This window comes from Aegilops tauschii, chromosome 3, assembly GCF_002575655.3.
Source record: "Aegilops tauschii subsp. strangulata cultivar AL8/78 chromosome 3, Aet v6.0, whole genome shotgun sequence".
NCBI classification, from domain to species: domain Eukaryota; kingdom Viridiplantae; phylum Streptophyta; class Magnoliopsida; order Poales; family Poaceae; genus Aegilops; species Aegilops tauschii.
In genome coordinates, this window is record NC_053037.3 from 620312084 (window position 1) to 620329812 (window position 17729).

General features: G+C 43.6%; 3 protein-coding genes across 4 annotated transcripts; 2 read left to right on the top strand and 1 right to left on the bottom strand.

Annotated features, from left to right (window-relative positions):
* The first annotated feature begins 630 nt into the window (after nt 1-630).
* Nucleotides 631-10179, top strand: LOC109752941 (villin-3). Of its 2 annotated transcripts, none has more exons than XM_020311865.4 (23): nt 631-961; nt 2482-2603; nt 2909-3008; nt 3328-3396; nt 3490-3732; nt 3847-4024; nt 4108-4240; nt 4372-4534; nt 4823-4970; nt 5070-5170; nt 5344-5499; nt 5849-5917; nt 6003-6071; nt 6184-6321; nt 6463-6591; nt 7398-7545; nt 7670-7680; nt 7764-7904; nt 7997-8122; nt 8214-8279; nt 8769-9087; nt 9174-9406; nt 9499-10179. In XM_020311865.4, the coding sequence occupies exons 2-23, from the start codon at nt 2548-2550 to the stop codon at nt 9610-9612; spliced, it is 2910 nt and encodes a 969-aa protein (XP_020167454.1). In that variant the 5' UTR covers nt 631-961; nt 2482-2547; the 3' UTR covers nt 9613-10179. The 2 variants fall into 2 exon arrangements, with proteins under 2 accessions (XP_020167454.1, XP_020167453.1); XM_020311864.4 differs by lacking the exon at nt 631-961 and adding an exon at nt 968-1212.
* A 3829-nt stretch (nt 10180-14008) lies between these two features.
* LOC109752908 (uncharacterized) lies at nt 14009-15145 on the bottom strand. Its single transcript, XM_020311819.1, has one exon. It carries the CDS (start codon nt 15143-15145, stop codon nt 14009-14011), a length of 1137 nt encoding a protein of 378 aa, XP_020167408.1.
* Nucleotides 15146-15502: 357 nt separating this feature from the next.
* LOC109752907 (uncharacterized) lies at nt 15503-16344 on the top strand. Its single transcript, XM_020311818.2, has one exon. It carries the CDS (start codon nt 15506-15508, stop codon nt 16100-16102), a length of 597 nt encoding a protein of 198 aa, XP_020167407.1. The 5' UTR covers nt 15503-15505; the 3' UTR covers nt 16103-16344.
* Nucleotides 16345-17729: the final 1385 nt, after the last annotated feature.

The window sequence follows — 17729 nt, forward strand, 5'->3', positions numbered from 1 at the left end:
GTTATTTTGACGGATAGGTACCGCTCCAAAATTTTCAATGGTTACCAACCAAGGTTAGACTAGATTTCGCGCCATTAACACATAGTTGTGGAATTGATGCCCACTGAATGTCGTGTCCAAGTGTTCAGTCGACAGGAGCCCAACCGTTCATCATGTATCAGCAATGTTGTCCATAAATTTTGACACCAGCACTCGTACTAGCTTTAAACTGCTTCCTGCGCCTTACTAACCGCATAACAACGGACCGCAAAGGCACTAGCTGTGGGCGTGGTTTGGCCCCATGCCAGCCACGCGTGTGATGGGCAGCCGCACACTCACCGATGCACGTCGATGATCGCCGTGTTTCCGCGCCATGCCAGCCGCATCGTCGTGCGCAAAGCACCACACATCGGCCGGCAATCGCCATCATTGTTCTCACGCCGGACCAACCGACTCTGACGCTGTGTCACGCCGGCGGTTGTCTTGGGGGTCATGCTGACTAACATGGTAGCACATGTCATGTTAAGAAGTATCCAAACAATTTTAACCAAATTGGTGAAGCCTTTTTTGTATCATGAAAAATATGCCTTCTCCTCCCACTTCCAGAATTCCAACAACCCCTTTTTCTTTCACTTTGGCAAGCCCTTTTCCACCAACTCCACACACTGTTCTATTCTTTGTTTTCTTCTTCCCAAAACCAAAACCATTCCAGCGCAGAGCCCCGCACAATTCCACCCTCCGCCACCCCCAACCCCACCTGTCCTGCCACCCCCTCGTCGTCCTCCTCCGTCCTCCGTAGTGGTGAGCACGCCTCCGCCTCACCTCACCCCCCAGTAACTCGCCACCCCCGCCCCCCCCTCCTCCTCCCGACCCATGGGTGGATGATTGACGGGGTAAACCCGACCGACCAAGCGCCAGCGGCGGTCAGCGACAGCAACCGCAACTCCGCACCACGATTCGACCACGACCGGCCCCTCCCCAGGTGCGTGCGTGCGACCAAATCCGAGCCTCCCGCGAGCTGATCCTCCTTTTTTTTTATATACTCGGGCCGGAATGGGGTGGGAGATTTGTTTTGTTTAGCGCCGGGTGCGGGGTGGGCGTTGTTCAGCCAGCTCGCCCGCTCGATCTCTCGCCGCGCCGGCCGTTGCGGGGAGTTTCCTTGCTGCTGCTCTGCTCCGGGGCCGCCCGATCTGAGCCGCCATGGCCGCCGCCGCGCCGGGGTCCGCCAGTAAGGTACGTGCGCGTCTGTCTGTCTGTACCGGCGGCGATCCCTCCCGTGATTTGCCGTGTCAACGGGGGCGCCTGATCTGCCACCCCCGGGCCGCTCCGAATCTCTCCCCCACTCCTCTCTAGTAGTCCACCGCCGCCCCGCCGTAGCGCCAACCCGCCCCCTCCATCCCGCCACCCCGCCGCCTCTCCGCTGCTGCTGTCCCCTCTTCCTCGTCGCGGCGCCGCCTTCCTGCCCTGCTGCCCGCAATGGGCTAGGCTGTACTCTGTTAAACCCCATCGGCCTGGATCGATCCCTCGATCCGCAGTTTCCGGGTCCAGATCCGCCGCCCCTGTTCGTCTGGCGCGCAGATTCCGCTCATTATCCATCTGGTTTGCCCGTCTGGAACTCAGGACCGCGCCAGGAGCAGAGATGGTTCCGTCAGGAGGATTCTGTGCTCAGGAGCTTCCACCGGGATCATGTACTGCGTGGTTCCCATTTTCCTCGTGGCTGGCTTTCTTATCTACTACTGAGATTGACGTGGATGGATTGCTTGTCACATCCTAGGATGCCATGCTTAGTGCCTACTTGGATTTTGCCTTGGAGTTGCGCAACGACACATTGCTTGGTTTGACTTTTCTTCCTTGTATTGATCAAACTCGGCTTCTGGAATGGGTATACCTTCTGGCTTCAGCACAAGGATATCCAGAGTCTGATTGAAGCAGCTTCATTGAACACTGGAGATGCGTTCACATCTTGTCTGTGTTACAGACACACTGCCAAGGATGCCCACTTCTGTCTGGAATAATTCAGTGAATTTTAGCAATTGGATATCAGAGCATCTCTTGGTGTATGCTTCAAGTCGGTTGACATTGGATCTGATTGTACGGTACCTACAGCATCTCAGGGGATGTATTGGAGCTGGCCTGAAGCTTAGCAATTGCCAACTCCTGTTATTGGAGCAGGCCTGATGTTTAGCAATTGCCAAACATTTTATTATATCCAAGGATGTCTTCTGGACTGCTGCCCGCCCGCCCCTATTATCTCAATCTTTTGGTGCTCTGTTTCTCTTGGTTAACTGTTTGAGTTGGAAACAATTGTATGCTTTTCCATTCATCTGTTGTCTGCCTCATCTGGGTTATTTTACTAGCTAGTAATATATATAAAAATGTAGTTTACATTCTTTATGGATATTCTTCTTCAAGATTTTTGTAAATGATCTTGCCTGGAGCTGTAAATCTGTTGTTATTGAAAATGGAATTTCTACTAAGTTATTTATGAATTTCTGTTTTCAGCACACCTTCTCTTCGCTCTTGAAGCAAAAACCAGGAAAGACTAGTCCGCCGAGATCCAGGGGTACTATGGCGATTTCAATGAGGGATGTAGATCCTGCTTTTCAAGGGGCTGGTCAAAAAGAGTATCCTTCGGTTGCCTATTTCGCCACCGGCTTACATTGTCATGTTCACTTATCTTTACCATATCGTTCTATCCTATGAATGTCATATATCTCCATCTCTCATTACTGTCATGCACAATTGTTCTAAATTAATGATGCACACCCAGTAGGGAATGTTTAGTACACATAGGTCAGCTTCACATTTGATGAATGAAAGTCTGCGAGGAAATATTGCACTGAAAGTAAGTGAATATGTTAGGCCAGCATTGTGTTGAAATTGCTTACATATAGGTTGTCCCTGCCTAGTTGTTCTTAACAACCCTCAGTGGACTGGAAATATGGCGGATTGAGAAGTTGCAAGCCGTTCCTGTTCCCAGAGAATCACATGGGAAATTTTTCGCAGGAGATTCCTACATAATACTAAAGGTACTACTACTCCTTCTCAAATTATAGGCGCGCCCAAGTCCATGATTAGTTCTGTTGTTCAGAGCTGTTTGATGTCAGCAATTCAACTGGTCTCATCCCTTCATTTTTATAAACTTGTAACCTTACTAAATATTGATTTATCCTGCATCTTTTCTTGCCATAATGATGTGATCCTTTATACTTAAAAGGAATTATTTCCCTTTTATTTTTATTTATTTCTGCATATTATGTATGCAACATAATAATGTTGATGCTAATGTCATCACCGTAATAATGTTGATTAAGACTAATAATTATTTTGTCATTGTCACTGGAACAGACAACTGCCCGTAAAAATGGTTCTTTTCAGCATGATATCCATTATTGGCTTGGTAAAGATACCAGTCAGGTATGCTATTACATTTTAAGCTTTCATCCTTTTTGTCGATACCCTAGCTAATGAAATAGCAAACTTATTTGTTGCATTTTAATTAATGAACAGGATGAATCTGGTACAGCTGCAATCAAGACTGTGGAATTGGATGTTGCTCTTGGCGGACGTGGTGTTCAATACCGTGAAGTACAGGGAAATGAGACTGAGAAATTTCTTTCCTACTTTAAACCCTGTATTATACCAGAGGAAGGTGGAATTGCATCTGGTTTCAGGCACACTGAAATCAATGAACGGGAGCATGTAACACGATTATTTGTCTGCAGAGGAAAGCATACAGTCCATGTCAAAGAGGTGGATACTTTTTTCTGTGTTCCCTGTAGTTTTTTTCTGAATGTATTTGTCACTCTGTTCTTTCATCGTGATGACTACCAAATATGTATGTCACATTGCGCTTTTCCTCAACAGGTTCCTTTTGCAAGATCATCACTCAACCATGATGACATATTTATTTTAGATACAAAGTCCAAGATATTCCAATTCAATGGATCGAATTCTAGTATTCAAGAGAGGGCTAAAGCCCTTGAGGTTGTGCAATATCTCAAAGACACCAACCATGAAGGAAAATGTGATGTAGCTGCAGTTGGTAAGTTCACTCTTCAGAAAACACTTCTTAAATGGACAAAGTAATTTTCTTCTTCCAGGATTATAATTTACTCTTTCAAACAGAGGATGGAAAGTTGATGGCAGACGCTGATGCTGGTGAATTCTGGGGTCTCTTTGGGGGATTTGCTCCTCTTCCCCGAAAGACCTTTTCTGAGCCTAATGGAAAAGATACTGCTTTCCCTCCAAAGCTGCTCTGGTAATATATCACTGGAAATAAATCCCAGAAATTTCATTTCTTCTACCCAATGCACTCTCTTCTAAACACGTGGTTCTGTTGTGTATCTGTTTTCCCTTCTGATACAATATTCCATTCTTTGATATTTTCAGGGTCAACAAGGGCCAAACAGTTTCTGTGGATTATGAAGTTCTAACAAAAGCGCTGCTAGATTCAACAAAATGCTACCTTCTAGATTGCGGATCTGAAATTTATGTCTGGATGGGTAGAGAAACAGCGCTCGAAGATCGGAAACAAGCAGGATTGGCAGCTGAGGTAAGATTTTCTCCTTTCTGCTTCTGAACAGGACGATTTTGATGGTTGCTGATAATTTACAAGCTCAAATTAATGTCATGCCATACATTATTCAGAAATTCTGGTTCATAGCCATAATTGGTTACCACAACTTAAGAAAAGATAGACATGCCATCACTATGCTGATGTACCAAACATTTTGTTTCTGGAACTGTGGCGGCGTATTGCTTTGGTTAGGCCCATTTGTAATTTGATTTTTGCGTTGGCAAGTATCCACTTTTCCATGATGGTGTATTGTCACTTCTGTAGGAACTACTTCGTGAAGGAGATCGACCAAAATCTCACATTATTCGTCTCATGGAAGGATTTGAGACGGTTATATTCCGATCAAAGTTTAATAAATGGCCCAAGAAAGCTGAGGCAGTTGTGTCAGATGAGAGCAGAGGGAAAGTTGCAGGTTAGCATTGATGGTTATTTTTGTTATTAGTCAAGGTTATTATTATTTATTTTCCTTATCATTATTAAAACTTGTTGACACATCAATTTCCTTTTGTAGCCCTTCTTAAACGCCAAGGATTTAATGTTAAGGCTGTAGCAAAATCTGCTCCTGTGAAGGAAGAGCCTCTACCTCAGATTGACTGCACAGGGAACTTGCAGGTCAGTTGAATTTCCTTTCTTGCTAATGGTTTTGCAACCAGACCCAAAACAGTTATTGCTGTCGCATTCTTGTTTGTTGAACTGTTGTGAGAAAAACACTTCTACCCTGTAACAAGATTGTTGCTAAAATTCCATTTCGACATACATAATCTGAAGTTGAGTAAATCTTACAGGTTTGGCGCGTAAATGACAGCGAAAAAACTTTTCTTTCATTCTCCGAACAATGCAAATTCTACAGTGGAGATTGCTATATTTTCCAATATAGCTACCCTGGTGATGATGGGGAGGAATGCCTTATTGGTACTTGGTTTGGAAAAAAGAGTATTGAGGTAATCTTTAACATTTACTATCTTTTGTAAATGTACTAGATAGATGACTGATTGAGAGGAATCAGTGAATAGTGAGTTATGTTGACTCCCGGGTTTGTTTTCTCTTTGTATAGTACAGTATAATCTACTAGATTTATGACAGCAATCATTCTGTTCTTTGCGAATTCGGATATATTTTTGTCATGCTGTGCAAACCAGTACTGTATCAAAGATGCCTTCATTCTATTTTAAATGGAAATGTATTTAGCATTCTTTTGTAATGAGAATATGAGCGTGCCACATTTGTACTCTCAAGTTCTCAAGCTGGTGAATAATTATCTAAACACATGTTTTGTTTTGGTGAGGACAGGAGGAGAGGGCTGCAGCCACTTCACTTGCTAATAAGATGGTTGAGTCTCTAAAATTCCAGGCAGTTCTGGTAAATAAAGTTCAGCTTTGTTTGAGACTCAAAAATCCGTAAAATCTTGCTTGGCTCTCAATCTCAATAAATCTGGTTATCACAGGTTCGCCTTTATGAAGGAAAGGAGCCCATTGAGTTTTTCCCAATATTTCAGAATTTGGTTATATTCAAGGTCAGCCTTCTAATTTGTTTGGTTAAGCTTCACTGTGCTACCTTTTGCTGGACATATCTTTCTGCTGCACACCTTTACATTTTTTTTTTTCTGAAAAAACTCAATAACACAGGGTGGTGCTAGTACTGGGTATAAGAAATTTGTCTCAGAAAATGGCAGTCAGGATGATACATATTCAGAAAGTGGGGTTGCACTGTTCCGGGTTCAAGGTTCAGGACCAGATAATATGCAAGCAATTCAAGTTGATGCGGTACTTTCTGTTTCGGTCTATCTTCACTGCACAGGGCATTGTGTTTATGCTATGACCACTTCTTTTTGTAACTAATGCTATGACCACTTTTTTTAGCCCGTACTTGTACATGTTTAACTATGATATGGTTTTTCTTACCAGGTGGCACCATCCCTGAACTCGTCGTACTGTTACATACTGCATGATGGAGATACGGTATTTACGTGGATTGGGAATCTAAGCTCGTCAATGGACCAAGAGCTCGCTGAGAGGCAACTAGATGTGATCAAGGTATGACTTATGGGAAATGCCCTTCAATATAATCATTTCATGCAAATGCATTTGATCGTTCATGTAGCTGTTGCCACATCAACTTGATCGACTTATATTCAATATGACAGTTTTTTGTTTGTCAACCGTACATAACTTAAGCGTTCATGATCATCAGTGCGAATAAACATTTTTTAAAATAATATGGATACTATAGTCACTAAAATCCATCTATGTCATGTTAAAATTATTCATATTTTCTTGTTTCTTTGGTATGTGACTATCTTGTACTCCCTAAGTTTCTACTTACTCAGCGTATTAGATTTGTCAAAAGTCAAACTTTGTAAAGTTTGAACAAATTTATATTAAAAAATATCAACGTCTACAATACCAAATAAATATAATATGAAAAAATATGTTTCATGATGGATATAATTATATATATTTTGTATTGTGAATGTTAATAATATTTTGTGTAAACTTGGTCAAACTTTGGAGTTTGAATTCAGACAAACCTAATATGCAGCGTAAAAAGAACGGAGTGAGTACAGTGTGATTTACATATTCATAAAACATAAATTATGTTTCCTGATTTTGCTGGTGCTTTTTCCACAATTTTTATGTAGTTATTGCAGTAAATATTCGCCATCTGACATGTGCTTCCTAGTCATATCTGGCCAACTTCAGTATCACCTTAAATGCATGTTGTTGTGGTAATGTATGTTTGTACTTTATGCTAGCATGGTTTCAGTTCTGATTGCTCCACACTATCAATATACCAAAACTTCGATTATTCCCATCCTTCTCATCCAATATATTATGTGCAGCCAAATCTCCAATCCAGAATGCTCAAGGAAGGATCAGAATATGATCAGTTCTGGAAGATACTTGGAATAAAATCCGAGTACTCCAGCCAGAAGATTGCAAGAGATCCAGAAAGTGACGCTCATTTATTTTGTTGTACTTTTTTGAAAGGTAAGAAAGAGTTTATAAAATTTCTTGCATCCATTTGTCTTCATTATCATTCAGTATGTAATGTGCTTATCTGTGTTTTCCTTTTGAATTGGTATTCTCTGTGGCGTACATTGGGCTAATGAAGGGGTGCTTAAGGTGAGCAATTCTAAAGTTCATATGTACTTTGACTAAAATAAGATAATGTGATGAAATTTAATGGCAGTCGCCTGATATTGCAGGTTAGAGAGATATTCAACTTCACACAAGATGATATGATGACAGAGGACATATTTATTTTGGACTGTCATTCATGTGTATTTATATGGGTTGGACAAAATGTGGACACAAAAATACGTGCACAAGCTTTGAGCATTGGAGAGGTACGTTATAATTTCATGGTTTTCTGTGTGGAGAAAGCAAATTTCCTTTTTTTTAGTTTATGTTGGATTCATAAAACTTACTTTTCTGCCAGAAATTTCTAGAACTTGACATTCCAATGGAAAACTTATCACGAGAAACACCACTTTATGTGATCAATGAAGGAAGTGAGCCCCAATTTTTCACCAGGTTCTTCACTTGGGATTCTGCAAAAACAGCCGTAAGCCTTTCCCTTGTAGGTTTGTGTGTTTTCTCTTTCATGTAACTTCAGGAGCTAACCTCATTGTGTTTTGTCTTATAAATCGTCTCAGATGCATGGCAACTCATTTGAAAGGAGGCTGTCTATATTGAAGGATGGAATAAAACCAAGAAGAGATGTAAGATTCCGTACCTTCTGATTTTTTTTAACCTCCTAAAGTGTCTCTCAACCTGGTATGTTAGGTGGTTGTGAACAAAGGCTAGCTTGGCTGCATCTGCATGTCCAGCATAGCTGTCGTATATTTCTCCCAAGTTATTGCAGCATTCCCCATTGGTACATTAGTAAGGAAAGGATATTGACTGGTGGTACTCATTAGTTATAACTCATTGAAATAACCTCATGATGCCATTGGTCATGCATCTTTGAGTGTCTATTATTTGCTAGTTATTTATACATTTTTTGTATCAAACCCACAAAGATGCCAGGATAAAAATGCTATCTTCAGATGTAACATTTGAACGTTTAATGGCCACTTTGTATTGTGTATAAACATACTAGGTGACTGATTGGCCTTATCAGGTGGCAAATGCATGCATTTTCATCAGCTCAATAGCCAAATTTTTTTTTCTCTTAGAGTAAGGTTAACTCTTGGTTATATAATTTGCAGAAACCTAAAAGAAGAACAACAACATCATCGCACACTGGAAGATCAAGTGTGCCTGATAAATCTCAGCGGAGAAGTACGTCTTTCAGCCCCGATCGTGTAAGAGTTAGAGGAAGGTCACCGGCATTCAATGCATTGGCTGCCACCTTTGAGAATTCAAATGCCCGAAATCTATCAACCCCTCCACCAGTTGCAAGAAAATCATTTTCGAAGTCTTCCTCCCCTGATCCTGTGAAGCCACCCCAGAGAGCTGCCTCGATCGCCGCAATGTCTGCTTCTTTCGAGCGGCCTAGACAAACTCTGATACCAAAGTCAATTAAAGGTATGCTAACATCCTCAGCAAGTAGTAGATACATTTCTGCGTCGCAAGCACAATTCTCTTACCTGCTATGTTTTTTTGATGTCAAGCGAGTCCTGAGGTAAAGAAACCACAATCTGAAGCAAGCAAACCTAAGCCAGAGGAAGACGCCAAAGAAAGTACCCCTGCTGTGAAGGATGGGCAAACTGTGACTCCGACAATACAGGAAGATGTAAAGGAGGATCAGCCCGAAGACGAGGAAGGGCTTCCTACATATCCTTATGATCGCTTGAGGACATCTTCAAGCAATCCTGTCACAGACATTGATAGTACCAGGCGTGAGGTATGCTGCTGCTGTTCTTCTGACTCAATCATCTAAAAGCCTCCTCCAAACCTAACAGTCTAACACTACGGCACTGACACATTTATCTGCAGACGTATCTATCTTCGGCAGAGTTCAGGGAGAAGTTTGGCATGACAAAGGAGGCTTTTGCAAAGCTACCAAAGTGGAAGCAGAATAGGCTCAAGATCGCTCTTCAGCTCTTTTAAAATCTTATGCTGTCAAATATGCAGTAGTTATGTCTGCTTGTTGGTGAAAGCAAGGACGGCGAGATTGGTTTTCAAAGGCAAATCTCAGACATGAAGATCTCTCTCGCACACGTCGCAATGTTAAGAAGAGACATCGGTAAGTGTAAGCCTATCTGGGTCAAGGGGACCCTCAGTAGGCGTCTGAGGGGCTGGAGCAGTGAGTTTTGAGCTGCCCATGCCCCCGAATTGTGTGTTGTCCACTGACGAATTCTCCATGTCGTGTGCCGGGTCGCTGCATTGGCGGTCCTGGTCACACACCCTAATTTTTTCCTTTCCAAGGTCACCGGTTTGGTTGTGAGCTTGCAATGCTTTTTCCTCGCCCTCTTTGAAACCTCACCATTTGTTTCATTCTTTCATGCTGTGTATGGTTTCCTGACACAAATAATTATGTTACATATATGGTGTAAGAAGTTAGGTGATGGGATGGGTCGGGATGAACGCCCCTTATGTTGGAAAATCCAGGCGATGTACGGGAGACGGGCGTCTTGCCCTCGGAATTTGATCTTTTAAGTGGTAATTAGTTATTCATGCGTGCAAATTTTGTAATCAGATTTACAGTAAGCCTCTGTTCTCGTAAGTCCTCATTATGATTCCTGCGTGCAAATTTTGTTATCAGATTCTGTGGTTTATACTGTAAGACCCACCATGATTCTACTGCACGTGAAAAAGATCGAGCATACTAGATGCTGCTCGAAACAATGGCAGAAGTATATTACTCCCTCCCTCTGATCAATATTACTTCCATACTATAAATAAAATTGGACTAAAGTAGAGGCAAATCATATGAAGGGAATATCAATAAGAAAATAATTGGGGAGCGCGCATACCGCGCTGCGAATGAAGCCAGCGCGCACCCCTGGCTACCCTTGCGCCCTTCTGGGCCAGCCCATGTGCTGGCCGGGCCGCCGGCTGTTTTTTTTATCTTCTTTCCCTTTTGTTTTTCCCTTTCTTTAAATAATTTGGGATATCAAAAAGTTCTAAATTTCAGAAAAAGTGGTTAATTTTGAATAAAACAAACATGATTTTAAAACAATATTCATGATTTCAAAAAGATGCTTGGGAATTAAAAAAATGTTCACAAATTTGTAAAAAACTGTCCACAAATTTTAAAAATGTTCACGGTTTCAAAAAAAAATTTGTTTGCAAACTCGAAAAACGTTCATGAATTTGTAAAACAATTTCATGATTCCAAAAAATTAGTCTTGAATTAAAAAATGTCCATTATTCAAAAAAATGTTCATGATTTCAAAAGAATGTTCACAAATTCAAATATATGTCGATGATTTAATAAAATGTTCACAAATTTCTAAAAAATGTTCATGAATTCTATAAAATGTCTACGATTTCAAAAAAAAGTTTGTAAGTTTAAAAAATGTTCATGATTTAAGAGAATGTTCACCAATTTGTAAAAACAAAACCACGATTTCGAAAAATATGTTCATCATTTCAAAAAAATTAATGACTTGAAAAATCATGAATTTAAAAGATTTTTGAAAATTGAAAAACAATAATAAAAATTAAAAAGAAAAACAGAAAAGAAAAGAGAAAAATGATCAAAAAGAAAAAGGAAAAACGAGATAAGGAAAAGAAAGAAAAAGCCGAAGGAAACAATAAAAGAAAAATAGAAAAACCCGGTGGAGGGAAAGTTCTTGAATCTTCGCAAAACCGTTTGGGGGTGAAACCCCGAAAAGGGCCGGCCCCTAGAAACAACAGCGTGCGAAGTTTTTGACCTTTTCGGGGTTATTAGGCTCCTGCAATAAGTATTTAAGTTCTTTATGACTAATATGAGTTTTTGACATTTTACACACTTCCACTTATCCATATTTTGCTAGCCTCTACGGTACCGTGCATCGCCCGCTCTGAACTCGAGACATGGTGCTAATCGTGGCTGGTATATCCAAACTCTATGGAAGAACCCCTTCTTGTTCTCATGTACATAAAACACCTATCCCCTCAAAACATCCACTATACTACCTATTATGGCATTTTCATAGCCATTCCGAGATATATTCCATTTTTTACTTTATTAGATGACCCGTTGCACCAATTGGCGCAAAGACCAACTGCATTCCAGAAGTTAAGCAAACTATTTGAAGAATTTTGTCCTCAATTTTTTTGCAAATGATTATGTTCATACTACATTTTTATTTTCCTTGACAATGATCATTGCCCATAGCTTTCTTTAATGATTTGTTTTTGACAGATGGCCTGCTGCGTTATTGGCGGAAAGACCAACTTCTGCCCGGAAGTAAAGAATTTGAAACATAAAATGAAAGTTAAGTGAACTATTTGAGGAAAACAACTGCAACCATCGACACAAAGACCAAATTCAGCAAAGAAGCGAAGCATCTAATACCAGCAAAAAATTAGGTTAGCTATTTCAAGGATGTTTCTCGTGAATGGTCTGCAAGTGAGTATGTTCGTATTGCATATGTATCTGCCTTGTATATTTACCAATGACAAAAAAAAGACGATCGTTGTGCATGTCTTTCTTTGGCCGATCAGGGCAACCGAACGAGCTGGTCGATAGAAAGGCTGGCCACGGTCCCGATGATACGCGACCCGAACCATCGAAATCGGGTATCAATACTCCAAACTACTAAATGACTACTCGGGAGCATCCGGGCAGATCACAAAGTCCAAATACCGGACAGACATATGAAAGCATGGTATCCTGCCAAGGGCATGCGGTGGCAAGAGGCCGTGGCACGACCTGACAACCACCGGGCATGGACCAAACATCCTGCAGGATGCGACTGACGCGCCTGCCAAGCCAGGCACTCACACATGGTCGACGTGTTTGGAGATGTGAGCCCGGTCTTTCGGCACATTGTGTTTCTATCAATGCCCACCAACGAACTCGAATCAAAGATAAAGGAAGTGATCTCAACAATTAAGGAATTATAGGGTTTCAAAAACACAAACACCCAAACTTGCCATCAGTTTTTCCTGTGCCACCAAATAACAAAAATGGGGCGTTCAGCTCACTGCATATACAAGATCTCCTCGTATCTGCAACGCTGCTCTCCCTTTAAGGCCTGTCGATAGATTTCCTAGAAGAAGCAATCCGTATCGGACAACGTCATCCAAGAGATGTGGTGGAAGTCTATGTCCTTAAAGTGCGCCAAAGCTATCCGAGCTCCCTCACATGTAGCCAATCATCACCGTCGAACCATTTCGGCATTGACCTAGCCAAGCCGGACGGACAGATCAAAGATGCCCTCCTTAGGAGCAGCCCCCACTACATAGATACATGCCATCAACTTTCCCATTTGAGTCTACGCCAGCATTGCAAGCCTATAACCTGGTGAGCGCGATTGAGTAGATCGACGACATGCCCCAGGACGACACACTCAGAAAAATAGTCTCTGGGAGGAAAACACGTACGCTACGTCATGGAGCTGCTGAAGGTACAACGAAGCCCGTATGACCTCCTCATCCAAGGCTAGGAACCAAGCTGCAATCAATAACCCGGTCAAGCAGCCACACAGAAAGGGAAAAGGCAAAAAGACAGAGACCACACACAACACAACACGCACCCGACGGATGGTACAAAAGCACGCGAAGCTACCCTTCAGCAACCTTTATTTGGTCACGAGCGTTACCAATGGCCTCCTCTAGTCTTCGAATCGCCAAGCCGTCCGCCATATGTTTGAAAAGATGCTTTATGAAGAATCTAATGAAACTAATTTGGTGTTGTATATTGGTATATTTTTCAATAGACTTGGTCAAACCTATTTTTCTGATTTAGGATAATTGAAACAGAGGGAGTACTTAATTGTGAGCATGAGACAAAACACAGATACTAGTATATTTTTGAACCGAGGGGGTACAAAGTAAAGAAGAAATACTCCATAAGCTTGCATCGATACTTCCTTATGGCACCTCTCAGACAACATCAAAGAGTGGTGGGTGGGCCTCTCCGACACATCTTCCCCCAACAGGAAGGCGATGGCCTCGCTCACCATGCTCGTCACCTGGACCATTTGTAATGAGAGGAATGCGCGGGTGTTCCGTCAGAAGAGTGCTCCACCGACGGTACTACTCGCCAACATCAAGAAGGAGGCCTCGCTTTGGGTAACTGCGGGTGCTAGAAAGTTGGGATACTTGATGACGCGAGAGTAGTTGGTCACCTTTTTTTTCAGTTGTTGCGGCGCTGTCTGTGTTGTAACACGAACATAAACTCTATTCCTCTTATTTAATGAATGAGACAAATCTTTTGCCCCTCTTCAAAAAAGAGAGCTTATAACACTATAGGCTGTCTATGAAGTGACACACAACCTGGTTATCTGTCTTGCATTTTTATTATATCAACCTCATAGGTAATTATGGGCTAATACCACAAAGTCAATACTAGCTATAAATTTGGAGGGATAATCCACATGCCACCATCTAAACAGCCCTTCTTGAAGTATCCTACTGACCTGATCCTCTTGGCGTAATCGCCATCGTCAGTGACTTCATTATTTGTGTCGTCTCTCTTGTAGTATGTGTGGTCAACATTGTCATTCGAGATTGTGAAGAATACCTTGTCACTAGAGACAACGGTGTTCTGACCTAACCAACAATTATGTGAGTAGTAGATCTTTATGCTGCCTGGCATATTCCCTGCAACGTGCACCGCCTTCGAGAATGTCTCCCCCAAAAACAGTGCATGGTCACCCAAACTTGTCACCTCCAACCACTTGTGCTTGTAACATGCATATGGTCCATGGATGTCGACGAGCTTGAACACCTTGAAGAAAGGGTCATGGTTTGGCAACCACTGGCGCCTCAGTGCCATGGCAAACTTGCCCTCTAGATCAAAGATGTAACTAACATAGTCCCTGTAGTTTCCCTCGCTGATGCTACGGCCGATCCTTTGAATGACTAACCAATGCGTAGCCGCGATAACTGGTGCACCGTCCTCATTCACGCCAATCTCGAATTTGATGAGGTGCCCATCGTAGAGTAGGCTATAGAGCTCGCCGTTCCAGAATAAGATGTCGACAATCGGCTTGTTAGGACATCCTTCCACCGACCACCCAGTGTTCGGACATCCAACTATGCAGAGCGCGATGCCGCAGTTGTATGTTAAGGCGGCAAGGATACACTCGCCTGAGGTGGGCGGCCCCGAGAAAACAACTTTCAAGATTTGAACCTGGCCGGAGCCAAGGTACCGGCTCGTGCAGGAGATAACCGCCTGCTTTTTGTTGAGCGTCACTTCGGCGCCAGAAAAGAGGTTCATGATCCTGAACGGGTCCGGTAGGGAGGACGCGACCCAGCCGCCATCGTGGCAGCCGACGATGCACTTCACCACGGCCTTGCTTTGGAACCGTAAGGGCACGATGGCGCCATTCTCGGGGCAGTGAAGGAGAGCCTTCGTCCCGCTGCAGTCCCGAGGCGAGAGGAGCAGCCACGGGAGTGCCGGCACGGGCGGGGCGCAGCGCGCGGCGGCACGCCACGACCGGCAGACGGCGGCGAAGCGTACACGGCCGAGTTGGGAGGCGATCATGTGGTAGACGACTGCGAGGAGATCGTCAGGAAACGTGGCCGACCAGCTTTGCCCTGTCGTATGCGCGCGCTTAGAGCATCTCCAACAGCCGCATCAAAAGACGCGCGTGCGGTAAACTTGGTTTTTAGCGCGTGCTGGACGGTTTCGCGCGCTTCAGCGGTGGCTGGAAACAAGCGCGCGGGAAAGAGCGGCAGCTGGCGCGCTACTTTTGGCGCGCCGCTTCAGGCGTGTCTATAAATTGCGGCGCTCGCCACGCGCCTATCCACACTGCCACGCGCGCCTCGTAGCTTCTTCGCCGCTCCAGCGTCTCCACTGCTTCCTCTCCTCGCCGCTCCAGCGCCCCGCCAGCGCCGTGCCACCATGCCGCCGCGCCGCCGAGGAGCGTCGGGCTACCGCGGCGTCCGCCAGCGCCCCAACGGCTGGTACTCCGCCGAGATTCGGTCCGGCGACGTCCGGCTCGGCCTCGGTACGTTCCAGACCTCGCACGAGGCCGCACGCGCCTACGACGCGGTGGCGTGGCGCCTGGACAGGCCGCGCCAGCAGATGAACTTCCAGGATGTCCACACGCGCCAGCAGGCGCAGGACGTCGCCCCTCCGCCTCGTCTTATCATGGACCAGGACTGTGCAGAGCACGCTCGGCGGCAGCGCCGCCTCCTCGTCGCCGAGGAGGACGAGCGGGCCATGGCGGAGTGGCGTCGGCGCCACCCGGAGGACGTCGCCAACGAGGAAGCCTTCTGGGCAAGGCACCGCGAGGAGCAGACGGCAAAGCGCCGCGTGGAGCGGTTGGACAGGCGTCGGCGGAAGGCCCTGGCGTTATCGCAGTGCGAAATCGTTCAAAATGGTGGGCAAACGATCTTTTCGTCTGATGATGACTGTTGGGAGGACATTTGGCTCGATACCTCGGACCAGACCAGCGAGGATGGTGATGAATATGATGATGATGATGACTGGGAGTAGGCTGTAGTTGCACTATCTAGTAGTTTTTTTTATGTCGTTGCACCGTAGTTTTTTATCTATCTATGCTATGGAACTATGTAAAATATCTATGTATCGTTTTTATCTATGAATTTTATTTATTGTTTTTTATTAAAAAAATGTACGTAATGTTTAGCGCCTGCTGCATTTTAGCGCGGGCGCTGGAGCTACGCGCGCGTTTAATTTTAGCGCAGCTGCTGGAGCCAGCGTTGCTGGGCGCGCCAAACCAGACGAAGGACGCGCGGCAAATAAATTTTTAATCGCGCGGCGCAACCGGAGATGCTCTTAGTTCCCGGTTCGTCTCCGGCGGCGGCCATCGTTCACGATCTATCGATTACCTACGTGTACTAGAGAGGCAAGCATGAATCAATGATTGGAAATCGCCGATGCTCTCCTACTCGGTTATGTACGTACGTACATTAGCCGCCGCGCTGCCCTGTCAAAGTTAGTATATTTAATTTTCTTTCCTTGTCAATATATAATCAAATAATTAAACTTAATCTCGTTATATAACATTGCGTATTTAGCTGATATTTTACTGGAAAATATTTTTAAAATAGGTCAATGGGTTGTTTAGAAAAAAAGTAGTAATAGACTATAATCAAAGTCTGCTTCAGTGACGAACCAATCTATAGTTGGATGGTTAGGAGGTGCCCACCAGAGTCCAAATCCCGGACAATTTTCGGGATTTATTTTGGGCCTTACGGCAATGCGTTTTGTGGGATGAGATGTTCCCGTCGACTAAGAAGGCGTCTGTGATGACTTCGTCAATCTTAAAATGATGCGTCGGCTCAGTCTATCAGAGGCGTTCATAGGAGTAGGGTTCATCAATCTTAAGATGATATGTCCGTTGAGTCTCTCGAAGGTGTTCATCTCCACTTCTAAAGAGGGAGTTGGTAGACCAGTACTCACGTTTTTCTTTCGCCTCACCTCTCACCAGCCCCTCCCACTTGATTTTTCTCTCCCTCCCAATAAAAACCACACAAGGAAAAATAAACCGTACACCGCCACCCTTTCAATTACGCCTTAAAATAGATGGACATCCCTATTGACGATGCATGCAACAGTGGGATGACGACGTTTTTGCTACTACCGGTGATTGCAGGGCTGGTCCTGAGATTTCATGGGCCCGGGACGAAACTATAACCCGGGGCCCTGTAATATAAATACCAATAATAATAATTGTTCCATGTATATATAATATGTTACCAAGAAACTTCCCAAATGGTTATATATATAAGATAACTTATGAATACTTAATATATTTTTTGAGAATAAGTACCATAATATTTTTTCGTAATAAATTTTTGAATGCATACTTGGATGATATAAATGTGATAAAATTTAAAGAAGAAATTGGTTATTCCAAACTAGTGTAAAGTTATGAAGGTACTAGACCAACTCAATAAAATCTTACTGATTACCAAGTTTAACTCACAAGGAACAAATCTCTGATATATACTACTCCCTCCGTAAACTAATATAAAAGCGTTTAGATAACTATTTTAGTGATCTAAACATTTTTATATTAATTTACAGAGGGAGTATATCCCTAAACAATATCCAATCATTATCAATGACTATTAGAATAACCGAGACGCAATACTGA